General features: G+C 39.5%; 1 protein-coding gene across 1 annotated transcript; it reads right to left on the bottom strand.

Moving 5' to 3' along the window:
- Nucleotides 1-824: 824 nt before the first annotated feature.
- nup205 (nucleoporin 205) lies at nucleotides 825-25,423 on the bottom strand. The gene is made up of 42 exons (XM_073853708.1): nucleotides 25,375-25,423; nucleotides 25,111-25,179; nucleotides 24,272-24,414; nucleotides 23,917-24,088; nucleotides 23,478-23,622; nucleotides 21,763-21,922; nucleotides 21,443-21,671; nucleotides 21,199-21,363; nucleotides 20,918-21,093; nucleotides 20,347-20,463; nucleotides 18,689-18,826; nucleotides 17,983-18,133; nucleotides 17,696-17,904; nucleotides 17,425-17,607; nucleotides 17,211-17,261; nucleotides 15,316-15,525; nucleotides 15,001-15,238; nucleotides 14,693-14,882; nucleotides 12,085-12,197; nucleotides 11,911-11,997; nucleotides 10,600-10,764; nucleotides 10,388-10,512; nucleotides 9,645-9,759; nucleotides 8,336-8,485; nucleotides 8,160-8,234; nucleotides 7,806-7,963; nucleotides 7,613-7,693; nucleotides 7,327-7,518; nucleotides 6,553-6,757; nucleotides 5,498-5,596; nucleotides 5,257-5,402; nucleotides 4,808-5,121; nucleotides 4,579-4,717; nucleotides 3,540-3,666; nucleotides 3,360-3,433; nucleotides 3,147-3,278; nucleotides 2,967-3,072; nucleotides 2,711-2,868; nucleotides 1,701-1,830; nucleotides 1,489-1,593; nucleotides 1,322-1,380; nucleotides 825-1,147 (listed from the first exon to the last, which is right to left on the bottom strand). The coding sequence occupies exons 1-42, from the start codon at nucleotides 25,406-25,408 to the stop codon at nucleotides 995-997; spliced, it is 5,988 nt and encodes a 1,995-aa protein (XP_073709809.1). The 5' UTR covers nucleotides 25,409-25,423; the 3' UTR covers nucleotides 825-994.
- Nucleotides 25,424-27,403: the final 1,980 nt, after the last annotated feature.

Below are 27,403 nucleotides of genomic sequence, written 5' to 3'. Positions count from 1 at the left end.
TCAACGTAGGCTATTCTTACCTGTCTGCCAAATCTATCAGCGCACAGCGTTGATTCATGTTCAGTCTCCCCGTCTTTTAGAAACCGAAACATTATTTTCCACGAGGTAACATTTGTTCCAGAGATCGGTTAGTCGATAAACAAACACAGACCGGAAGTTAAGTTTCCGGTCAGACGCGGCAACGCGCTTGCTCCAATGATCCGTCTATAGACTTGTTGCCACTGAAACGCTCTATAAAACGCATCAATGGCCTTCTTAACGATTTTTGTTATAAATCGTGACTTGACACTATTAGGTAGGGAGGTTTGACTTTACAGACTTTTAAAACATTCACAGCTAAGAATTTATAAAAGTTGCTTTCAGTTTTTATAAACTAGTCCAAAATTATGCCATGTTTAGATTTAGCCGTGCCCATGACATTTAGAGACATAAGCATTTGTTTTTTTTTGGGTAAACTATTTTCTTTACTTCAATACATCTCATACAATTTAAGTATACAATTGTAAGAATCCTTACAACGAAAGCTGAATGTAGCATCCTACCGAATCTAATCTACTGTTATTCCAACTCAAAGTTACTCAGAAAGGAGACAGGTCTCCTTTTATACAATCCACTTTATTGTCTTGTATAAAGCGTTCCTTGTAAAAATAAAACAAAATTATTCTGCAATAATCTGCTGCATCTGTTCCTTACCATGCAAGTGGTCAGACAAGATCATGCAAGACTTTTTTGTTAAAACGCAATTATGTTTTTGTATTCAATATTGACCACAAATCATTTCTAAGGCTTTAGAATCCAAAAAAGTATACAAAGAAGTCATAAAATCCATTCAGGAATCGGTTTATTTACCACATTAGAAAAACAGTACTTAAAGACATTGGGAGTTTTTTTATAGCAAGACTATTTCATGAGAGATTACTGTAATCAAAACTGCAAAAATTGTACATTTATGCATCTTACTAAACGTATCACACTATGGCATATAAATATGTGCTCAGCTTTTAGCGTGATGCACTAGACCCCGGATCCTCCGTGTCAAGGCTTGGATGAAGGTGTGACGCGAGCGGCTTTTGCTATACAGACCCTCGACCTCCAACAACTTCCTCTGTAGTGACTCATTGAAGCTGTTTGCCATGTCACTCTGCAACTACACAAACAACAAAATGTCCAAAGAAAATGAAACCAAGCAGCTAATTTAAGACATCAGGGATCACATTCTCATTACAATGCAAGGAAACGTACTGAATGTGGAAATATTGTATTCATGAAGTGGATGTATGGTAGTACTATCATAGTACCACTTCTTTTGTAAAGGACATACCTGCTCAAGATCTTGCTGGCTCACTCTTGACGCACTTAAGCCTCTGCTGCCACTAACATCTATAGAAATTAAACATTGCACGAATAAGAAGTTTGTCTCAAGTGGGAGTAAAAAACAGCTTTAGTTGTTAAAGAGCAAATTTCCAAACGTGCGATATAAGTGCATACCTTTGTATCCCGGGAGCAATGAGGTTTTAGGGTCACTTGGGGTGCAGTAGAGCAAATAGAACTCTAGGTGGCGCCATATCACAAATAGACATGTCTCAATAATATCTTCAGTGAGGAGAGTCAAGAAAACAGTCACCTTTTTAAGTGGTATTGTCAGGACTATTTAACCCAAAACAAAAACTGGCGATTATGCTAAAGCAGTGTTAGGATACAAGAGCAGAGGGCAAGAAGTTTCGCCCGGTTGTTGACTAACTGGACCAGTCGACGTTTGGCAAGCACATTTCTCTGCACTGATGAGATCTTCTCCACCCCAGCAGAACCCGACAACAGTTCCTGACACAGCTGGAAAACACACATTGATCAACAAACATTTTAACTCGCGTTAAAGGGACACTCCACTTTTTTTTGAAAATATGCTCATTTTCCAGCTCCTCTAGAGTTAAACATTTGTTTGTTTTTTCAGTTTTGGAATCCATCCAGCTGATCTCCGGGTCTGGCGGCACCACCTCCAGCACAGCTCAGCACAATCCACCGAATCCGACTAGACCATGAGCATCGCGCCAAAAATAAGCAAAGAGCTTTCGACATTTTTCCTATTTAAAACTTGACTCTTCTGTAGTTACATCGTGCACCAAGGCCGACGGAAAATCAAAAGTTGCGATTGTCTAGGCTACTCTCATTCTGGCGTAATAATCAAGGACTTTGCTGCTGTAACATGGCTGAAGCAGGCGTAGTGATATTACGCAGTGCCCGAAAATAGTCCCCTTGGTAACTTTCAATAGCAGGGGACTATTTTCAGGCGCTGCGTAATATCACTACGCCTGCTGCAACCATGTTACATCAGCAAAGTCCTTAATTATTACGCCAGAATGAGAGTATAGTTCCTAGCCATATCGCCTAGAAAATTTAAACTTTTAATTTTCCATCGGTCTTAGGACACGATGTAACTACAGAAGAATCAAGTTTCAATAGGAAAAATATTGAAACTCTTTGGTTATTTTTAGCGCGATGCTAATGGTCTAATCAGATTCAATTGATTATGCTAAGCTATGCTAAAAGTGGCACCGCCAGACCCAGAGCCCACCTAAATGGACTTCAAAACGCTAAAAATCAAATGTTCAAATCTAGGAGAGCTCGAAAATGAGCACATTTTCAAAAAAAGTGAAATGTCCCTTTAACTCAAACAATTCATTATTATGGAACTAATGTCTTTGTGGTTCACCTCCTTTAGTTCCTCCGGGGGGAGCTGTTCGACTCGCTCCAGCTTGCTTAGACTCTGTCTGTGACTATCGTGGTATCGGAAAAAGTCAGTGGCGCTGTTCTTCAGCAGAAGCAGAACTAAACCCAGACTGGGCACTCGTGCAGAGGGCACGGCCACATCTGAATTGTCAAAAAACAGGGGAAGTTACACTACCTTCTATTTTAACACAGGACCTCTTTGTATCCAAAACAGGGCAAAATCTTTCGAAATGACCAACCTGCTGGTTCGCTAGCAGAGGGGCTGAAGAGGCAAAGTGTGAACTGGGCCTCGGCCGAGCTCTGCAAAAGCAGCGTCTGGCAGTACTCCATAACATTAGCACAAATCTGAGAATCACACAAGATCATGTAAGACACATGAAACTTATAGAGAGGAATACATCTTTACTGTGATGTCGCACCTGTTGCATGGCAACTTCCATCTCCTCTCTCTTCTCTGCAAGATCACCAGGAGCAAGGGTCTCTTCAAACTGCTTGAGATAGCGCGCTCGATCCGTTCCCGCCAGCCGCACGAGCAGAGACAAAGACTGACGCTGAGTGAAAGAGTCAATGTTTTAAAAGCGCAATCTAACATGGGTCATCACTGTTGCAGGGACTAGTTTTCAATATTTCACCTGGAATCTGGCAATATGTCCTCGTATCTCCATGAGGGCGGCACTGTTGATTTCCTGTCCGGTCTCGAAGGCTCCTAAAACACAAACATCATCATAATATAACCCATGGTGTGCACATATTTGACATTGCCGTAATGGCACAGGAAATGAATGGATTTGTGACAGCAGTGTTTGTAGTACCTGGGAGTGCCGTCTTGCTGATAATGGCCGTGAGCAGAGAGATTTCCTGCAGAGCTCCTGAGCTCACATCTTGACCGTGTAGGATGGACTGAATGACGTCTGAGTGAACAATGAGCCACTGAAGAACCTAAAATGAACACGCAGATATAATAGCAAACCAAATACAAACTTTATTTTACCTTTATCTAATACAATGCTCAACCAACTGAACAACCATTTTAAGGTATTAAATAACGATGTTAAAGGGACACTCCACTTTTTTTTTTTTGAAAATATACTCGTTTTCTATCTCCCCTAGAGTTAAACATTTGATTTTTACCGGTTTGGAATCCATTCAGCTGATCTCCGGTCTGGCGCTAACACTATAGGCATAGCTTAGCATAATCCATTGAATCTGATTAGACCATTAGCATCGCGTTAAAAAATAACCAAAGAGTTTCGATATTTTTCCTATTTAAAACTTTTTTCTTCTGTAGTTACATTGTGTACTAAGACAATGTAAAAGTTAAAAGTTGTGAGTTTCTAGGCAGATATGGCTATGAACTATACTCTCATCCTGGCGTAATAATCAAGGACTTTGCTTCTGTAACATGGCTGCAGCAGGCGTAGTGATATTACGCAGTGCCCAAAGATAGTCCTCTGCCATTGAAAGTTACTAAGGGGACTATTTTCAGCTGCTGCGTAATATCATTGCGAACAAACTCTTTGATAATTTTTTGTGCGATGCTAATGGTCCAATCAGATTCAATGGATTGTGCTAAGCTATGCTAAAAGTAATACCGCCAGACCCAGAGATCGGCTGAATGGATTCCAAAAAGGTAAAAATAAAATGTTTAACTCTAGGGGAGCTGGAAAATTAGCATATTTTCAAAAAAAGTGGAGTGTCCCTTTAAGGTATGTAAGGTATTACTAACTAAATTTTAACACAAGCAGCATATGAGTAGTCTGTGGGTAATCAGATCACATAATCTAATAGTGCAATGCTTCTATATATCACAGATTTTGCCTGTTTGTGAGAAAACTTTAAAGCATGTTTTACCTGTGTCGCCCCCTGCTGGTGCTGAGTGGTAGTCGAGGTTAAGATAACCTGCAGTAATTTTAGAGTTGGTAGCAGGATCTGTCTGTAGCGCTCTAGAGGACTAGGAATAAACCCTGATGGATCTCTTTGCCCAAACACCCTGGAGGACAGACGGAGACACCCAGAGTAAGACAACAGGGCAAAGAAAGACAGGTTTGGGAACACCGTTCTCTTTTCCATAAACGCTCACCTGAGTGCATCATTTTGAGGAAACATGTGAAACACCTGACATTCCACCAGCTGAGCGACCAGACCGCAGCGCAGGAGCTCCATCGCACCCTGTGCCGTCTTGGCGACACGAGTCAGCAAGGCCATCTTGGACTCATAGATGTATAAAGGTTTGAGCAGCGGGGGCTGCGGCGCGAGCAGGGTTTGCAATGCGACGTCATCCTGCCGCAGGCTCTCGACCAGCACGCGCAGATAGCCGCTGTTGCACAGGTACAACAGCCACTGATTCTGCTTGTCTATGGACAACACCCTGTCCAGCACGGCCAGAGCCAACATCTGCAGAGAGACAAATGCCCGAGTTGTACATTGATCTTACATTTAAACATTTGGCACGATTTTATTTAAAACAACTTGCAGTGTATATATTATTACAGTGTATATATTATATCAAGATGACTTGCTTGTACTTACCCTGCCGATCTCATGCCCATCACAAGCATCTCTGCACACCACTTCCATAAGAGAAGTGCCGTAGCTCTCGATGATGGCCAGGTTCTCTCTCTGCAGTTTGGAGAAACTATCTTCTGGCGCAGTCAAGCGTTCCCACATGGATGTGCCTGCGCAGTCAGTTCAAGATTTGCATTTATACATTTGGCAGATGCTTTGGTGTTAAGGTACACACATTAATATGCCAATATGCTTGTTAATATACCTGTCTGCAATGTCTCAGGCTCATCTGGTTTCTGGGTGATTTGCAAGTAGTAGAGCAAAGCACCATAAAGGTGAGCTCGCAAACGCTGGAATCCCCCACCTTCAAGATGTAAACACATAGATGGCAGATTAAAGGATTAGTCCATTTTTCTTCCAGATAATTTACTTACCATCATTTCATCCAAAATGTTGATGTCTTTCTTTGTTCAGTCGAGAAGAAATTATGTTTTTTGAGGAAACATGCCAGGATTTTTCTCATTTTAATGGCCTTTAATGGACCCCAACACTTAACAGTTTCAATGCAGTTTAAAATTGCAGTTTCAAAGCAGCTTTAAAGAACTCTAAACGATCCCAAACGAGGCATAAGGGTCTCATCTTTTTGGCAATAAAAATAAAAATATGCACTTTAAAACCACAACTTCTCTTCTTTCTCCGGCTGTGTGATGCGCCAGCGCGACCTCACATAATTGCGTAATGACGTCGAAAGGTCACGTGTTACATATATGAAACGTACATTTGCGGACCATTTTAAACATAACCTGAGGCAAAAACATTAATTAGTATCATTCGACATACAACAACGTCGGAACGGTCCTCTTTCTCCACACTTGTAAACACTGGGGCGTAGTTTCGCATACATCATCCGTAACCTCTTGAGGTGATGATGTATTACTTGAGGTCGCGCTGGCTCGTTACACAGCCGGAGGAAGATGAGAAGTTGTGGTTTAAAAGTGCATATTTTTTATTTGTTTCACTAGATAAGACCCTTATACCTCATTTGAGATTGTTTAGAGTCCTCCGAAACTGCCATTTCAAACCGCATCAAAAGTGTCAAGCGCTGGGGCCCACCAAAGTCCATCAAAATAAGAAAAATCCCGGAATGCTTTCCTCAAACAACACAACCTCTTCTCGACTGAACAAAGAAAGACATCAACATTTGGATGACATGGTGGTGAGTAATTTTTTTTAACAAAATGTACTAATGCTTCAATATAAGTAAGCAGATTTAACCTTTGAGTAATGTAATTCATCTGCACACAACAACAAAACTCGGACCTGTGCATAAGATAAAATCCAGCAGCTTCCTCAAGATGAGGTGAAGGGCGGAGTTAGCAATTGAAGCAAATCCTGATGCAGATACACCCTCTGGCCCCGCCCCCTGCTGCTCTGACAGCACCGATTGGCTGAGCTGCGCTGTTAAGGTGAAGACTGCCCCAGCTACAGTTGGCATCAATTCCCCAGCAGCATCCTCTGATAACACCTGAAACGCCGAGAAACACATACGAAATAAAACCTCTTACATCATCATTTTGGACCAATGGCAATTAAAAGCGGGGTGCATGATTTTTGAAAAACACTTTGGAAAAGAGAGTCGGGCCAAGTACCAAAACACAATTGTAGCCATTCAGCAGTAAGGGGCGTGTCTACTAAACGACATTGTTGCCCGAGTTGCGTATGTGTGGGGCGGGTCTATCAAAAGAAAGTCCAGATTCTATTGGGGTAGGGGCGTGTTTGTTTAGATGATTTCAAATATCAACATTAGGTTTCAGAGATCATGCACCCCGCCTTTAAACACTTACTGTAAGCAAGGGTATTTGAACCACAGAAAACACTTTGTGACAGATATATTCATTTCTGTTTTATTCTTATAGCGTTTTAAACTATTCATTGTGCCAAAGCAGCTTCACGTAAAATACATTTTGTCTGAAATGACATCACACCTGTTTGTTCTTCAAATTAGCATTGGGGCACATCAGGGCTTTGGAAACACACACACACACACACACACACTTGTGTGTGTTTACTTGTCTCTTCATTTGTTGTTCATACCTTGTCGTGCAGATCTAACAGCAGGTCTCTGATAATCAGCTGTCGCTGGTCTGCTGGGATGAGCTCTGAAGGGCAGGCCATGAGGATGGTCTCCACCAGATTCCTCCAGCTCTGAAGAGCGTGACGCTTGGCACTCAGACTTTGTCTCACGTGGTTCCTCTCCACCACCTGCTGCAGGACTGAGTTCACCTCCTGGTACCGACATCAAGAATTAATCAATAAAGGATGAACTTAAAAAAAAAAAGGTTGAACATTTTTGCTTGCTCAAAATATTCGAAAGGCTCACCTCCATTAGCAGTGGCCTTTGACCGATTGCCGCCATACCCTTCAGCGCATTGATCTCGGCAAGTAAAACTCGATGCAGCAACTGCAAAGTAAAATGCAAACTATTATTCACATGACGCATTTTAAGCTCTGCAATAGTTCTAACACTTAAAAAATTATTATACAAAAAGGAGATCAATGGCACAGCCGCATACCTTAACATTGCAGACGGTGTGGCCCTGCTCGTTGACGTGCTCACAGTTAGTGATGACCTGCTCGATCATAGCACGCTCAAAGAAATCCAGCTGGAGAAGCTCTGGGGACTCCTGACTGAAGTCTATGGCATCCAGAACGCTCAGCAGTCTCCTGCGTACTGTAAACAACAAGCTTTCATCAACCCACGACCACTAAAAAACGTCTGCGATTGAAAGATCACAAATCTAAATTGTACCCATGAGACCTTAACAAAAGTGAACTTAAAATAATTTTATTATAGAAAACAAATGTTGTGTAGGGGCCTTTATTAATGGAAGTGTATTGAGTGTTTGATACACAATGACTTCCCATACCTTTAGATACGGTGCCAAAATGCAGGAATCCACTGACCGATTTGCTTTCCTCCTCCATGCCCGTTTCTCCATCAGCTACAAAAAAAGGAAAAAACAGCTCATGAAAGTGTTTGCTTTACTGCAGGTGGCTGGTCTTTCTGAGAAATAGTATTTCTTGGTGTTTGTGTGTGTATTACCTGAATGCAGTGTGTTTGGTTGGTCATCAAGTAGGAGGTTGAGTAATCGTTGTGTGTGAGAGCGCTGACGATTCAGTGATGTCACTCGGAGCTCGATGGCTGCAGTCTTCAGCAACCATGACATCTGGGACAGAGCAGCAACCTCATTCCCTAAAGGACATAAAAAACAATTCACTTTTTTAGGAAAAGTGTGACTTAGAATGGAGATATCTAAAATCGTAATCCACATGTGTGATCCTGGACCCTAAAACCAGTTTTAAGTAGCACGGGTATATTTGTAGCAAAATCCAATAATAGACTGTATGGGTCAAAATGATCTATTTTTCTTTAATGGCAAAAATCTATACAGACTGGTTTGTAATGGTATAAAGAAGACCAAATATTAAATTGACATTGTGTCTTAATAATTCCGGCTTGCTTCACACCTAAATATACAAAAAAAACAAAGGAACACATCACTTTTTTGAAAATATGCTCATTTTCCAGCTCCCCTAGAGTTTAAACATTTGATTTTTACCGTTTTGGAATCCATTCAGCTGATCTCCGGGTCTGGCGCTAGCACTTTTAGCATAGCTTAGCATAATCCATTGAATCTGATTAGACCATTAGCATTGCGCTAAAAATTAACCAAACGGTACTTAAGTATTTAAAACTTGCCTCATCTGTAGTTACTAAGACCGACGGAAAATTAAAAGTTGCAATTTTCTAAGCTGATATGTCTAGGAACTATACTCTCATTCTGGCGTAATAATCAAGGACTTTGCTGCTGTAACATGGCTACAGCAGGCGTAGTGATATTACGCACTGCCCGAAAATAGTTCCCTTGGTTACTTCAATAGCAGGGGACTATTTTCAGGCGCTGCGTAATATCACTGCTCCTCCTGCAGCCATGTTACAGCAGCAAAGTCCTTCATTATTATGCCAGAATGAGAGTATAGTCCTAGCCATATCTGCCTAGAAAATCACAACTTTTAATTTTCTGTCAGTCTTAGTACATGATGTAACTACAGAAGAGTCAAGTTTTAAATAGGAAAAATATCAAAATTCTTTGGGTTTTTTTTTAGGCGCGATGCTAATGGTCTAATCAGATTCAATGGATTGTGCTAAGCTATGCTAAAAGTGTTACCGCCAGACCCGGAGATCGGCTGAGTGGATTCCAAAACAGTAAAAATGTCATGTTTAACTCTAGGGGAGATGGAACACGAGCATATTTTCAAAAAAGTGGAGTTTTCCTTTAAAATGAAGTTACTTTAGACAACACTTTTACATAAGACTGTTTGAAAAAGTGGGCGTATGGGTAATAACTCACCTGGTAGAATGAAAGGCAAGTGCTGCAGGTGAGAGAACAGGAAGTCTTGACTGGTCCTCAGGTATCTCATGGTTGGTCCAGAAGTGTCAGGGCACGCACACAGCTGATAGATCACCTGGAATGCACACATAATACATTTCTTAAAGGAAACAAATTATGCAAACTCCACTTTTACAAAGGTGTTTGGACATAAACGTGTGTTGGCAGTGTGTGAACACAACCACCCTACAATAAAAATCCACCCTCTTCTTCATTTTTAATCCCCATTAAACCAAAGCAGTCACATTAGACAAGCTGTTTTGATTCTCTTGTTAATGTGACATCAAAAAATCAAAGCCCCGCCCACGACCACTGACTGATTAATTTTACCCAAAAGCTTTTCTAAATGTGTTTTGTTAGCACACTGAAGCACTAATGTGGCTAAATATACTATTGTCTCATTGTTTTCACAGGAATCAGATCTATTTTTAACCAAAAGCGCTGTTGGTAAGGGAGTGAGGCGCAGTAGCTCATTTGCATTTAAAGGTACACAAATGAAAACGGCGTGTTTTTGCTCAAAGACAAATAGATGCATTTTGGACATGCTATAACAAGTCTGTGGGGCATTTTAAGCTGAAACTTCACAGACACATTTATGCACACCTGAGACTTGTATAACATCTTGTAAAAATAGTCATAATATGTGCCCTTTAATATAGGGCTATCTTTAGGTTTAGAAATAACTAGGAGTTAAGTGTGTGTACCTGATAGCAGAGTTCAGCCAGGTGAGGAGCCTCTTTGATCAGTACAGGTCCAGAGCGACTCTCACTACCTCTCTGAAGCAAATCGAGAATTGCATGCAGGCAGCTCCGTGGACAGCCAAGAACACCTAATTGACAGGAACACATGAACATTTTCAATACTTTTTTCAATAAGTATTTCCAAAATACACCAGTGTTTTGAGTGAGGAACTCACCTGGGTCCTGTAGGTTAGTTGAGGACACCGGCTTCTTCACTTCATAGCCCAGCAGGTACAGTCCCAGGTTGGGGCCCTTCAAATCCAACGAGGTGATCAAAAGGTTCAGAATGTGGATTTGGGTTTCGTGACGAATCCTGGCAATCCGTTTTTCGGGGTCTGTTTCTAAATTAAGATACACCAGCGGTAGAAAAATAAATTATATTTACTAATAATAATAAATAAATTATATTTACTAATTATTATTGATATAATATAATAAACTATACAGTACATATTCAATTATAATTTCCATAAAAAATTATAATATTGATTTTCTTATAATATTTGAAGAGTTTGGTTCCAAAATGCGCTAAAAGAAACGGCAAAAAAAAAATGTGTTACCACCAAAAACAGTATTGTATCTGGTCAGTATTAAAAAGTAAATTCTTAATTTTATGCAAAATCAAACATCCGCCGTGTTATTCCGTCATTTTTTCTCCCTTTTTTCCCAAAATGCAAAAAACGCCACTCCTCCTTTTCTGCAGAATGCAATAAATCCACTCAACAAATCACAGCACACCATTCCATGCATTGTAAACAATAATGGTGGCACGTTGAATATACATGGAATCCTAGTTTTCCTCATCTACTTTGTACTTCGTGATCAACAAAGAACAAAAAAAGTTTTTTTGATGGCATTGATAAACCTGTGGTGGGGAAGAAACGTAAGCCACTCGGGCAAAGGAAAAATCCTCGCTGTTACTCGTTCTCACACAACAGCATCAATCTTCTGTCTTGCTAACACATTGACCCCAGGGCATCTTATGAAAAACTTCATAAAACGAAAGGATCATAAATCGAGGAGGACCAAAACATTTTACAGCTGATCGCTGTCCAAAAAGTTCAGCGACGACGTCCCAAGGCTGACAGCAGCAATGACAGTGTTCTTAATATGACAAGGTAAGTGTTTTGATTAGTGCCATTAATGTTTTTATCAGTGTATACCACTAGTCAACTAAATGAATATTACATGGCAAAGGTGAATGCACATTACATTTATATATTGATTCAATAGATTTATAGCATTTTGAAGAAAAAAAAAACACTTGTCATGAATGTATTGCATTTTGTGTAAAAATCATCAGTTTTTATAATAAATCTTTGAAAATCAAATGATGGATTTGAATTTTTAATGTTATTATAACCTAAAGATGCAATGTGAAAGTTTGTACAGAAAATTGTGTTTTTCATCTAGTCACTTTCTTTGTATAGAAAACATATTTTACCAAAATTAGTCAAAATGGATTGATTTATTTATTTCATTTTTACCATCTGGGGTCAGTCCCTCTTGGGCTTCTTCACCATCCAGACACTCCACAAATCCAGCCATCAACTTCTGACTCACACCCTGGTCATCACAAAACATATCACTAGTCAGTTCTCTAACACAAGAGTTTTAACATATTGATAGTCAAAACTAAGAGCCACTCACACCCTGGTCATGTGTGAAATCTCCGACGAGTCTGGTCTGGATGTTTGGGTAGCGTGCGATACGTCGCAGGATCTTGGCACTCTGAAATGCAGCCTCAGGGTTTGAGCTGCTGTGGTACAGGTACCTGTGAGGGACAAAATTTGTAAAATGAGCCATAATTAGGGGTGGCACGGTTCATGAAAAAAATCTGAACCGTTTAGTTCGCTTGTCTCGGTTCGGAGCGTGTGTGCGTCACACGGTTCGATGGTTCATGGCATGCACAATGTAGCCTCGTGCCCTGTATTGGCACTTTTCCATTGCATAGTACCCCACGGTTTGGTTTAGTTTGGGTCAGCTTACTTTTGGGAGCTTTTCCATTAGGTGCACAACATGGTACCCGATACTTTTTTTTCGTACCACCTCGGTTGGGGTTCCAAGCGACCCAAGCTGATACCAAACGTGACGCGAAAACACTGTAGATCACTGATTGGTCTGACAGAATCGTCAGCATCATTGCTATAATGTAAAGTTTAGCTTTACCTCAGTGTGCTAGCTTGCGCTGTCTCGAGCAAACATGTTGTCTTCTGTGCTCTGCTAAGTTCCCAAACTCCCTTTTAGCGATTAAAAAAACATCCACAGGTTGAGAATCAGGGACACCATAACAGATTTTCCATTCTTGCAGTTTGTGGCGGAACATTCGCGACAGATGCTTAAATGCAACTTAAATGAGGCTCAGCGGAGCGCCGTCGGCTGACGCCACTGGTGTTTGACAGAAACTGTCATGTGAGACAGAGGTAGTGATAAAAGCGATGTGCAAACATCTATTTGTGGTGGCCAATTTTTATTTTGTGGCGGACTGAGAAATAAATAAATGTATGGGAATGTACGGCGCTCTCACTTGTATGATGTCACAGCAGTAGGCAGCGCAAATATAACGACACGCCTATAATCCCTCCCACTTCGAAGTGTTACTAAACTCGATGGAAAAGCTAACCACGCCAAAGTGAGGTGAGCTGACCTGACCCAAACTAAACTAAACCGTGTGCAATGGAAAAGCGCCATGTGTGACCTCAGATAGCATGTTTCCCTTTCGCGCGAAAGAAAAGGTGACTCGTGTGGGGTGTGAGTGCTACAGGTCATGTTACGTGTAGAAATGGCAAGTGGGAGAGAAAAGAAAGTCTGCCCGGAGTTGGAGAATGCACCAGCGTCATAAGTCTGGTGTGTGGAAACATTTTTTATATCATGTAACCTATGATGACAGTGGAAATAAAACAATAGATGCAGTCTATGGGTTGAATGTGTTCGAACAGCCACAGAAGACCGCCTTCTCTCCGCCCATTTATCTAATCTGAGGTACTGAACACAATGTTTTACGTCTTTTCTGACTTCTGGCCCGAACACACGGTGTACAGTGCTTTTTTGCAGTTTGTGCATGATTACATGATATAACTTTTTTAATACTGTATCCTAAATTGTGGAAAATTAAGCTATATATCTTGCTGAAGCACATTTCTGGAGTGTTAAAAATGAAAAGGAAAAATAACAACAAGAACCGTATAGAACCGAAAACCATGACCCTAAAACCGCGATACGAACCGAACCGAGGGTTTTGTGAACCGTGCCACCCCTAGCCATAATACAGCAAAATCTGATGTAATCATTATTAGGGAAAATTAAATAAATACACATTTAGAGGTAGAACATGAGGGGGATATAGATACATACATTTTTACATACATTTATTTAAAGGAATAGTCTACTCATTTTCAATATTAAAATATGTTATTACCTTAACTAAGAATTGTTGATACATCCCTCTATCATCTGTGTGCGTGCACGTAAGCGCTGAAGCGCGCTGCGACGCTTCGATAGCATTTAGCTTAGCCCCATTCATTCAATGGTACCATTTAGAGATAAAGTTAGAAGTGACCAAACACATCAACGTTTTTCCCATTTAATACGAGTAGTTATACGAAAAAGTTTGGTGGTACAAAATAAAAAGTAACGCTTTTCTAAGCGGATTTAAAAGAGGAACTACACTGTATGGCGGAACAGCACTTTTGGGAGTACTTCGACTCGGCGCAGTAACACTCTCCCTCTCCCATTATGAGAGGGAGAAGGGGAGCGGATTTTTCAGGCGAGTCGAAGTACTCCCAAAAGTGCTATTACGCCATACAATATAGTTCCTCTTTTAAATCCGCTTAGAAAAGCGCTCGTTTTATTTTGTACCACCAAACTTTTTTGTATAACTACTCGTCTTAAATAGGAAAAACGTTGATGTGTTTGGTCACTTCTAACTTTATCTCTGAGTGGTACCATTGAATGAATGGGGCTAAGCTAAATGCTATCAAAGTGTAGCAGCGCGCTCCAGCGCTTACGTGCACGCACACAGATGATAGAGGGATGTATCAACAATTCTTAGTTAAGGTAATAACATTTTAATATTGAAAATGAGTAGACTATTCCTTTAACAGTAATTCTAAATAATAGGTTGGCCAATAACCATCTCATGTGTCAATTTACATTACAATATGTAATATTTATCATTTGTAAAGTAATATGTTGCGTACATACAGTATATATTTTATATCAGAAAAACCCTTTTCAGTGGGCCACTAAGGTAGAAAATAGAGGGGTCACCTGGCGATGTTGGTGATGTGATCGGCCCGTCGACTCTGAGCGCTGACACCCTGAAGCAGCTGTTCCAGTGGTGAGACCAGCAGTGATGTTTGACTTTCTCTTAGGAGATCCATAAACGCCACCTCCTTCTGCAGGGCCAGATCCAGTAAACACAGACAGTGCAGAACTGCTTTCTCCAGCTGAGTCTTACCTACAAAAACAACACGTTGTATTTAAGAAACTAAGGTTTATTAATCACTCAATCAAAAAGTCATTACAGAGTTACAAGCAAATCTGCAGCTTTAATATGACTGTACTTTCATACTAACCAGGAAAGGGGGCGTAAGTGTCCAGCTGGCGTGCGCCCTCCTCCAGCAGACTGAGGCAGAGAGAGAGGGTGGGGGAGTCGTTCAGCAGGTGAAACATCAGACTGTGCCCAGGGGGCTTGTGGGCCGGCACCTGCTCTCCCTGTAGCTCAACCATCTCTTGCAGAAAGTCTGAAGGCTGTGGCTCATATTCTCGTAGAATTTTATAAAACACCTCCAGGACGGCTTCGGCCACCTCCCACTACAGAAAGAGAAGAATCACAGGTTGGCAAAACGCTTTTGTTATCGACATGAGTAACGCTGATAAGTCTTTCGAACCTTTTCTGCCGGGCGGCGGTAGGCCCGTGTGGGGAAAGCCAGAAACACGGAGTCCCGCAAGAAGTCGAGATAAGGCTGGAAGCCGGGCGCACGCAGTCCTGCTCCGAGATTGACCGGAAGTGCGCTCTCCACCAGAGTACTGATCAGATGACAAAAAGCTCTCGCCAGGGGATATTCCTCACTGCTTGACTCGATCTCATTCAGCTCCACCTATTGGAGAAAAACAAACTGAGTGTTGACAGTAAAAACATCTACATGAACAATCTCTATTATGAGACAATAGGTACGTTTACATGCAACCAAATAATCCGTTTGTAATCGTATTGATGGCTCAATCGTATTGAAAAGTTTTTATGTAAACACATTAATCAATATGATTGAGGACGATCTGATGCAAATTTGGATCGTATTAAAGGGGGTGGTGTACTTCGATCTGTGATCCGATCCGCAGGAGAAAAGTACGCATGTAAATGCGTGAATTGTAGTATTTTCTCAATCAAATGCAAAAATACATTGTGCTCAAGTTCACATATTATAATTACCTCTTACATCACATGATTCTCGTCACAGAAACATGCAATAGCAAGGCAATGCGCAATATAAGGGTAACGTTAATGGGGTTGCGCACTGTTCACCCGATGTACATTCTGCAGCTTTTATGTGTACTTTTAAAATATTAGACTATTTAAAGCAATAAAATAGCATTTTGCTTTTTGAAAAACTTGTTTTTATTACCTATATCTGAAAACTTCTCAAGAACAACTTTCTCCAACTCAGTTTTGACTTTAATCCAGAGATAAAGCTTAACCTGACGAGATGCTGTCCGCAGCGTAGCGTTGCCAAGTCCTCTGCTTTTTTTCCGAGTTTAGATTTCGGCTACTGTTTAAACTGTTTTAAACTGAGTTAAAGATGAAATTATTTTGTTGTTAAGTTATTGATATTTGGGCTGTGGACAGTCATTAGGATGCTTTTGGGCTAGTTTTGAATGTCCATTCGGAAGGTTTTGATACGCGAATCTGGCAACCCTGGCTTGCGCAGATGTTCAGTTCGGATTCTATAGAATGTACATGTAAATTTAAATCAGATTGCAATGTTCCGGGTGCATGTAAACTGTATTCAGGGTTCCCACACCTTAGTTAACTTCAAATTTAAGGACCCTTCAGAGACTTTCCAGGCCCAATACCCTCAAATTCAAGGACGAAATGTGGGGAAACATTTCAAGTGGGAGCAAGGTTACATCGTGTTATCTTTCAAGATACATTGTTACAGTTCCCTTTCGAGGGAACTCGCGCTGCGTCACTGCGGTGACACTTTGGGGACTCCTCCAGGGGTAAGTGCGTCTGAATGTCTATATATCAAATTCAACCAATGGTGAAGCTTAACGACAAAGACAGGGTGACGCGGGAGCCAGGAAGTACATCGCTATCTGAAATATTGCCAAAGACGGCGTTACAGGGACGCAGGAAGTATGGCGAGGGAGACGCAGCGTCTCGTTCCCTTCTCAAGGAACAACAGTTACATACATAACCAGAGATGTTTTCATGTGCCAAACACTACTATGCAAAAAAGCATTTTGGTATCAACATTCGCATAGAGAAGATATAAGCATTTAAAGTGAACAGTTTAGCATGTGAGCTTAAAAAGTCTCAAATTTTTTTTAATTATCCAACCCTACACAGAGAATAATATGGATTTTTCTTTCAGAAAACGTCTTGCATAAAATAGGTTCAAGCACTTTCAATGATCTGTATCTATGTATGTATATTTTTAAAAACTTCCCAAGGCCTTACATTTTTTTCAAAGGCCCGGTGGGAATCCTGTGTATTGTCGTAACCTTCAATTGTATTAAATTCGGTTGGATTTTGTGCATGTAAACATAGCCAGTGAGAGCTTACCTCAATGCCAGCTGCCTGTCTCTGCCCAGGGGCTTTTACAGTCTGCAAAATCTGAGAAGCAAAAAAGTCATTTCATTAACCCAAACAAAATCAGCATCTCCAATCGCCAAAATCAGTACAGTAATCTATTTTTGTGACTATAATACTATTATCCGTTAGTGTGCACGCTAATATACTTATCTGTAGTTATCGAGCATGACTGGTTTTTGTTTACCTGTGTATACTCTAGAGACTGCCAGAGGGAGGCTGCGATCTCTGGGGATTTGCCAAAGGCTGCAAGAACGTGCAGTATCTGAGCTTTCAGCACGGGCTGAACACTGCACTGCAGTAAACCCAACATTACCACCACAGGCGTCCACTGCGGGTGTTCGCAAAGAGCCAGACGTGCATTTTCGCTCTGTAACACATTTTAAATTGAACCATTTTAGCGTTTAAAGCAAACTTGTGTGACATCAGTTATTTAATCTATAGATATAGTAAAATACCCATGTAATGATAGTGGTGAGCAGTTGGAGGAATGCAGTGAGACCCTCCAGCTCTCTCTGAGTGATGCCTCTCATGGGTGGGTGGCGGTACTGCGTGCTGTCAGCGCTGGGCACGTCCCGCCTAAGGTTTTCGTGGTACAGCATGAGAGAGTGGAACAAGTGCTCCCACGACACAATACTCCCTGACACTCCGCCCTGCCGGTTCTCGCCTGAAACAGCCATTGAAACATATTATATAATGCTTTATAACACCACTTGTATCTCATATGCTTTTATGGTGTAGTTACCGTGAGGGGCTCCGTTGGTTTTGAGTAGACTAAAACAGTAGTGGGAGCACTGAGGACCGTTGGCAAGTCCTTTAAGCATGCGTAGATAGGGGATGTAAAGAGTAGCAGGAAGCAGGTCACCCATCTGACGCACAAATTTCGAGAGGACCACCTGAGGAAACAAAAGCAAATATTTATTTATTGCATATTTATTCACTTGGAAAATGCTTTAATCCAAAGCAATGGTGATGGATTTAAACCTAACCCTGATCTTAAACCAGTATGCTACATTTCAACTAAACACGTTAGGATGATGCACAGTCATCTGGTCGATATCACAAAATAAAAAAACTAAATGTATCAAATATATTTAAAGGAACAGTATGTAAGAAATGTATATCAATTAATCATAAAATGGCCCTGATATGTCTGTAGACATTAAGAAATCATTTTCATTTTAAATACTTATATCACTGTTAACAGTGGTCCGGCCAGGATATTGTCATTTAAAAAGTGGAGTTGCAGCCCTCAACTGATGTTTATGTTGTGTATTGGCCACCAGTTGTGTGACTGCAGTACCAGTTTTAGCCACAAGTTTTGTGATTGCAGTACCAGTTTTGGCCACTATCCTACATACTGTTCCTTTAAGGGCCGCCGTAGTTAAAAGCATAACACGAACACATGACTGGCTAGTAAACATTAAGTTTTCTGTGGCACATTAACACACCTGTTTGTGAGGTGGTCTCTGAAGCGCTACTCCAAGAAAAGATCCGGTTAGTGAGGTGTGCTGAAGGGACTCTGAAGGACACCAGAAGTCCAGGGCCAGTTCTAACCCAGATGGATCTTTACTGTAAAACTCTCCAATCTGCAACCAAACATGCAAACATAGACAAACACGGTTAAAATGTTTAATACTATAGTGCAAAATTGCTTCAGTTTAACTAAATATGGTGTGTAAATATTCATAATTTTTTGTATTAATGTGACCATAAAAAGTGATGTCAAGACGCTTCACTTCATGACCACAGAACTTAAGTGTCCGGTTGCATAAACACAGCAGGTAGGTTAGGACTGTGTCTTAAGAACTGACAAACTGTGTCTTAGTCTGACCAACTAGCAATTAGTTAGGGCTGATCAGTCTTACTTTCGGGTTGAAATGAGACAAGTCTACATTTTTATGTAACGGATTTAAAACCGTTATGATCAGTATTGAAGAAAAAAAAACCTCATGACTAACTTGCAAGACTAGTCTAAACAGTTTATGCAACCGAGCACCGATTCCTTAATCAAATTTGATCATTCTTATAAAGAATTATGTGTGTATATATATATTATATGCTTCTAAAGCAGTGGTCTCCAACAGGGTGCCTGCATGGAGTCTGTGAGTTGCCCGCCAAAGCATTCTATTAATAGCATCAATTTTAATACTTATTTATTACATATTTTTTATATTAGCTGGACTTCTATTATGCATGTTAACATTTTTTGGTTGCCTTTGCTCACAAAAAGGTTGGATACCTCTTTTATAAAGTACACATGTCCAATATATGGGTGATTCTCGCGAAATTAGACTTATGAGGTGTCATGAAACATTTTGATAAAAAAAGTAAATGCTATCAAAATAAGAAGCATACAGTTACAAACATCTCTTTGTGTACTATTTTGCACATGATTTCAAATGACATCATACAAACCAATTTTGTTGTTTTTCCACATTTAAGAAAAAAAAATCATTACCGCAACATGTCCATGACTGGATTTGGGTTCTTTGACATGGAAAACTTATAATTAAAAAATCTAAAAAATAAAAAGCTTCAGTGCATATTATACTATAAACATTTACAGTAAAGAAACATGTGGTATTTGGTGATCATTGGTAAATGTAGAGACAATAATCAGGAATATAAATGTGTACAAGACAGATTTTCTCATCCTCCGCAACAATTGTTTAAGCCCTGAAAGAACTAACATTCAAAAAAAAAAAATTGTTGGAAGGGACATAATTGACTGTGACACTCAAGTTGGCTACCAGGTAAGCAGTTCTTATTTTTTCTCTCCAGATAAAAGTTAATGTTTGTCATAGTACCTAGACAACTTTTTAGTTCTCATTACCAAAACATGAGTTTGTAAATGCATATATTTAATGTAATATCATGTTACGGTAATTATAATTTTTATAATGATAATCTAAAAAAATTTAAATAATTCTATAGGAAATATTTTTTAAATCCTCTAAAAATAATGGTATAGTAAGTTCAGACCTTAATCTTATATGTGCAAAAAAATTGGCTTCAAGGGCTTTTTAAAAATTTTAATGCTGGACACCTTCTAAATCTGGATTTCGTGAGAATCACCCATATGGCTTAAACACAAAGAAATGCTCACAAGGATCATGAGGTGCTCCAGGTCTTTTCGTAGGGTCGAGGGTGGCTCACTGCCCATCTGCAGTGCCATGTGGATCAGTCGTGCATCCTCATCAGCACGGTTACGCAAGTGCTTTATCTGCAAAGAACATTTATCAATAAGAATCTTTCAAGGAGCCCATCGATAATATGAAAACAACATGTATAACATATATTCGAAAGCAAGATGTCAGTTTCTCAATTAAGAGTCCTTGCACCCCTCAAAAAATGTTTGCTATAAACCACCCTATATAAAACACCCAATTTAACTCATCAGCACTCGGTGCGTGACATAACAGGACCACGAGAGCAATGTAAGACTAGAGGACTCAGTATGCTTTACAATTGCTCTTACGGTACAGTGATGTCACGCTCTGATTGTCTTTTATTGCACTGCATAAAGTCAAACAAGTCTTTTATGGAAGAGGGCAGATGAGTTAAATCAGGTGTTTAATTTAAATAGAAAGAAATTTGAAACCTGGAAAGGGGGGCATGAGGAAATTGAGAAACACTGAATTATGTAAATAAACAGCCAAAATTGTATCTCCTCGCACCTTCATGGGCATGAGAGCCAGGAACTCAGTAATAAGAGAATGAAGTCGGCGAGTGTAGAATTCCTCTTGACTAAAGCCTTCACTTCCCAGAATGCCCTCTGTCATGAAGAGAAACACGCCTCCCAACAGGGCCTGGTCAGCCAGAGCTTCATCTGCTTCTGTGAACTCCACTAAAGCTGAAGCGATATGAGAGCAGCAGGATATAAGTTAATACATTTAGATTTCATTCAACTGCTAATAGATACTGTACCATTTAAAAGACATGGAAGTTGTGTGGATACCTGCACCCTGTGGAAGTTGTGACAGGGCCCTCAGAGACAAAGCCCAGGCCAGCTGCACCACCGCCTGCAGTCCCGGGAGTTTCCATACCTGACCGTCCACCAGCCGACTGTGCACAGCGGCCACATACTGTTTCTCAGTGAGCATCGGTGAAGCCTGGAGCAAATCTGATCACATGCAACACCATCAAAAACCATCACGGTGTGAAAATTATTATTTAAGAGGATTATGATCAAGCATTAGTACCTTCTCTATCCTCTATTCCTTGCTCCAGAAAACTAACATCCAGACAATACAGCAATGCCATGACTAAAGCAAGATTGACGCTGTCCAATGAGCCATCAGCTTCGGTAGTCACCGTCTCCAAATGACCAATGAGAGTGAGGGTGTCATCTTTGCTTAGGGGTGACTGGCATGTCCATGCAAACAAACTATCTGCCAATGACTGTCGGCACTCTTTGACGAGGTCAGATACCTGTAATGTACAAAAAAAAAATACATTAATTGTTTACATAATGTGAATAACATGAATGTGTATGTAAAAGTGACTGTAAGATTGACTTCACCTCTTTCCTGTGCTTCTCGTTGCCGAGGCCGCGTTCCTTCTGAAGTCTCTCAAACTCACGGGTCACGCTGATCTCTGTAATCAGGTTCAGGATTTGTTTAGTCAAACCTTGAGCCATCAGTTCATCGGTGAATCGTGTGGTCAGATGCACCAATTCAGGACTGTGGGAAGGGGACAACACGATGAAGAAAACTTCCATTTACATTTTTGCATTTACTTAAAGTGCACAAGGTATACATTTATTATCAGCATGTGTTCCCTGGGTCCGAACCTATGACCTTTAACTTTCACCTTCAGTTGGTAGAGCAAAGAGATGTTAGGATGGCACCGGCATCGAGAAACATATCAACAAGGGTATTAATAACACGGTTTGATTAATTTTGGTTCATTATCTCCCTTGCTTTTTTTGGTGGGGCCAGTGACAATTTTGGCAAGTGAAAACCTGAACCACTGGTCCGACTGGCTAGGGATGTCACGATTATGAAATTTGGGTGACGGTTAATTGCCTAATAAATTGTGACGATTATGACGATTAATTGACTGTTTTATTGCTTTGGCATTTAATTCTCATTCATTTTTTTTGTTTGTTCATAAATTAATTTTCACACATTGTTGCTATTATTTAAATGAAATGTTTTGCAAGGTTTATCTGGCAGTAAATATTAATACACATAACACATATTTTAAAGTAATTATTTAATGAATATATCTATCAAAAACTGAACATTCTTCATAAGAAATAAACATTATAAAGTGTCTGAAAAATAACTGAATAAAAAAACGAATCAAAATAAACTGACTATACCAGAACAGGCTTAAATAGTAGCCAATCCTGCTTAGGTCATATTAGTACTGGACCACATGTCTGTAGTGGCTGCAAAAAAATACATTCCTGCAGCTCCCCCTTGTGTTTTTTAGAGAGATGTGCAATCATTGCGGTGATCTGAAATCATTGCAATGAGGTCAAACAATCGCGATGAGATGATTATTTAATCATTGTGACAGCCATAACTGGGCCAGTATAAAAAATAATTTGTTTTGAGCCCTGCCATGTTGTCCTTATTGCTAATGCTAACATGGCAGGGCTTTTAAACAAAGAAATCAAACTTTGAGAAAGTGTTTTGTTAAGCATCATGGTCCTGTCAATCATCCCCCTGTCCCACTCTTCGGCTGCTCAATACATGCGCACTCCAGCTTGTGACGAGCAAGCAGACGGATGTCCCCTGCCCAACATAAGTGCTGCCTTTCCTTGCATAAGCACCATTGTAAGTTTCTTAAAGGCAGAGTCCACGATGCTTGAAAGCCAATGTTGATATTTGAAATCACCCAAACAAACACGCCCCTACCCCAATAGAATCTGGACCTTCTGTTGATAGACCCGCCCCACACATACGCAACCCGGCATTTGATTTGATTTGATTGGCTATAAGTGTGTTTTGGTAGTCGGCCCGTCTCCTTTTCCAACGCGTTTTTCAAACATCGTGGACTCCGCCTTTAAGGCGTAGTAAAAGATAGTTTAATCGTATTTTTCGAATTAATATCTGTTTAGCCAAGACGCATTTATGTGGCCAAATGTAAATGGATCTGGTTTTAACAAATCAGATAGCTATCCTATCAGAGAAACACATGAAAGGCCATAAATGGAAAGCATAAGAGAGAAATCTAGATCCCGTTGAGACCAAATGACAAAAGTTTTCTGAAAGAAGAGCCACAAACCTCAAGTCAAGAGTAAATGTCTTCCCATGTCTGGACTGTATGAGTGAATGAAGAGAGTTAGCCACACAGCGCCTGCCATCCCAGTAGAGGAGCACAGCGACCAAACCTCGAGACAGTCCAGGAAAATGGGGCTGCTGTTGCTCTCCTAAACATAAACAAAGACTCCTTATGTATAAAGCAATAATAATGTATAACTACAGCACCTTTCAATGGCTGTGCTTGCGACCATGGCTGTGAACACAGCTAAAATCTTTGTTTTTTGTTATTTACCGTTTTCCACATAAAATCATCCTAAGAACATTCTGTGACAAATAACCTTGATATCTTTAATAATGACTCAGTAAGGACATGACAATGATTGAATCAAACTTTGATCATAATTAGATGATGAGACTTGGATTGCACGGACAGGGTTCATTTATATTAACAGTTTGTTTACCTGCAAGCAGTAGTTCTAGGGCAGCAAGTTCTCCTAGGTCAAAAAGGTCACTAAGGATGAAGGCTTCTGTGATGAGCTGATCTGGAAGCAGTCGTGCACCTTGCTGGCCCTGAATTGCAATGCCTTCTGTGCTCGCCTTCCGGACCTTCTCTCTCTGTTCTGCACTCTTTGACTGTTAAGAAAAATAGAAATTACTAGTACATTTTACAAGATAAACTATAATGTGTTACTGCTATTCATGATCACGTTCAGTTCAGGTGTATGCCGGTTAACGTTACTTAACGTAACAAATGAAACCATAACATATGCACAGTACAATGTGCAGTGTTCTGAATGTGTATTTGGGAGAACCTACAGGGTTTTTGAAGAGAGACAAAAAGTAGGGCTTGTGTTTCTTTAACTGTAGATCTAAGAGATGAACACTTTCTGGCTGACGTCTCCATATGGCTCCTTCAACAGCTTCCAAGAGCTCCTTCATTGGCCCCCACAGACTGGCACCTGTAAGTTGATGCAAAACACGTCAAATATGAGTTTTTAATGTAAACATACTCGATTAATGAGATGTGGATGTGTTACTTTGTAGGGATGTTTAATAACTTGTACATGCATTAACTGGTGGTATTTACTTAGTAAGTTAACATAAATGGCTAAAACCTTAAGTGCGCTATACTCTTCCGCTTAGTTTTTCTAAATTAAATTTGTGTGAAACTTTTCAGAAATGTGGACAACATCTAACTTACAATAAACAAGCACGCGCACTGCTTCGCGCACACATGCACAACATAAACATGTTTAGTGTCATCACACAGATCATGGTTTGAAATAAATGTACATTTCTGTGTAATGCAGGTAATAAATACGTAAAGTAAGTAAATAAATATTGGCTGATGCATGTGGTTAGGTACATTACTTCCAATGTTTTAAAAGTAAAGACATGAACAAGATTTCATTCTGTATATTTATCTAATATTTATTACCTATTAAATGACATGTATTTGTTATCACTTTATGAACCTAAAACATGAAATACGATTTTTATCAGACTTCCAGGATTTACATGAACGGAACCTTTGGTGAGAAAACGGAATATTGATTAAAATGCCAAACGAAACTCCTGACACCAGAAAAGACAATCTCAGAAATACTGTTATAAAACAACCTGAAATATAAGTACAATATAAAACGTATTTCTACCTGAATTTACCGCCATCTGTGTCGCCGCCATGTCTACAGCGTGACTAAGCTGCCCATAATTTTGCCTGCCTGAAAAACACTTTCGTTTTCACTTGTAAATAGATTCTTTTGTTATTGACATTGGTCTAAATAAAAACCGTATTTATTACTTTTAAATTATTTTTTGACAACATGGATTTAGTTACAGCGTAACAAATTAATATGTATTTGGTCTAGAAAGAAAGTGGGTGGAATAGAATTTCAACCCGAGTGTAATGGACTCACGGCCCCGGTAGTTGTCTGTGTTTGGTGAATACATATAGCGTTTCCAATTCGTTACATTCATTGTGTATTTTAATACCTATTAAAGTTTGTGCATGTCGTTATTTGCGTGTGAATTGTTTAAACTGCTGCTAAGTTACAGTTACTTTTCGAAACGAACCAATCATATTGGTTTATGGCACAGGAATGCAGCGTTTATAAAATAATATGGTGGGTCAAAAATCTATTTGTTGTCTTTTTTTCTTTCATTTATTAGATTTAAGCGATTATATTTACATTGTATCTTTTGAGAAAGTTAAAACATGCTTTTAGATTTATGTGGCTATAAAAGATTCACTTCTGAGCCGCCAAGCGCCCCCTACTGGAACTACTCAGGTCCTACAAGACTTGATTATTAGCAAGAAATCAACAGTGCAGCTGGATAACGGTTAACCCATGTTGCCTGATAAGTTGGGGACCCACTATCTTACCAGCATGACCATAGAGCATGACAGACTGTTACCTTTACAATGCAAATGTAATTTATCTTTTTAACTAATAACAAGAATGAACTCAAATACATATCAACTCACATACCTGCTATGTAAAATTATATCAATTGATCTGAATGCTAAATATATACCATGGTGCATATACAAAATATCTAAATATTCTAAAAAAATTTGCTAAACTCATAATATATTAATATATTACTTTTGACAAATTTAAGACCTAAAGGGGACATTTGAAAATCGGACTTTTTCCATGTTTAAGTGCTATAATTGGGCCAAGTGCTTCTATCAACCTAAAAAACGTGATAAAAACAACCCAGTAACTAGTTTTGGTAAACCATTCTCTGCAGGCATGTAAAAATAGGTAATTGAAAGTTGGCTCCCCTTGTGATGTCAGAAGGGGAATACCGCCCCTTAATCTGCACTATCCAACCACGTCACTGCCATTTAGTGCAGAGATCAGCTCATTTGCATTTTAAAGGACACACCCAAAAACAGCACATTGTTGCTCACACCTACAAAGTGGAAATTTTAACATGCTAGAATAAATTATCTATATGTTTTTTTGAGCTAGAACATCACATGCATATTCTGGGGACACCAACGATTTATTTGACATATTAAAAAGTCTTGTGAAACGTCACCTTTAATGTGGTACAATATTTTAAGACATAAATTTTACATTGAATTACAAAGGACCTGGTTTAAAATAAGGTTATTCACCAATTATAAAACTAATAGCATATAAAGACTCCATAATATGAAACTGGATGGAAAGTATAGTGAATAAAAAGGCAGATTTTTTTCCTTAAAAGTGAAGAAGATCCAAACCATTTACAATTCACAAACATGCTTTTGAAAACTACTCAGATCAACATAATAAGTCAGGTGTTTAATAATGTACTTGATGCCAGAATGGGGTTAATTTCATTTGAGAAAAAATGTCCTAAAAATTCAAAAATCCAGTCATATTTGTTATTTAAGATGTTTTTAGTACTTTAAAGACTTTAATATAGTGTCTTTGACTTAACCCAATTGCTATCAGCTGTTCGTCACAGCACAGTTATGTAAGATCTTATCATTTGTTTTACTTTCATTTTTACTCCTTGCTTATGTGAAACTTACAGCTGTTTATTTACAGTCTGAATGAAGAGGTCATTCTCACACACTAGTACTGTTTATTTACTGTGCACTTGACTGCTATATAAATCAAAAGAAAACTATTATCTTCATATTCAACTTTCAAGTAGTCTATATATAGCTTGTAAATCACGTCCTTCAATTTTGTGGGAGGTGTAGATGGACAAATACCAGACGACTTTCTCATCAAGTTCCACTTTGGTTTCCTCTGTAAAAGTTTGAAGTTGCAGGATTTCAAAGCAGTTACATTTTCTCATTCTCTTTTATTATACAGAAAAGTTATTTTATCAGACATTCATCTATATAAAAGTCTTCACTGTAGTTTAAGTGAAAATACCTTTCTGTAGGAAATCATTTGCAGATCTTGCTCGTATAGACATTGCAAAAGCAAAAAATAAGAA

This window comes from Misgurnus anguillicaudatus, chromosome 15, assembly GCF_027580225.2.
Source record: "Misgurnus anguillicaudatus chromosome 15, ASM2758022v2, whole genome shotgun sequence".
In the NCBI taxonomy this organism is placed as follows: Eukaryota; Metazoa; Chordata; class Actinopteri; order Cypriniformes; family Cobitidae; genus Misgurnus; species Misgurnus anguillicaudatus.
Note: the sequence above shows the minus strand (reverse complement) of the source record. Positions and strands in the feature narration are given on the sequence as shown.

Excerpts from the sequence above, each read along its gene's own strand:
- nup205 (XM_073853708.1), bottom strand. The coding sequence starts at position 25,408 with ATGTATTCACCAAACACAGACAACTACCGGGGCC. Across the intron at positions 24,415-25,110 it reads ACAGATGGCGGTAAATTCAG|GTGCCAGTCTGTGGGGGCCA; the intron begins GTAGAAATACGT and ends ATCAACTTACAG. Across the intron at positions 20,464-20,917 it reads TGGCTCTCATGCCCATGAAG|ATAAAGCACTTGCGTAACCG; the intron begins GTGCGAGGAGAT and ends TGTTCTTTGCAG.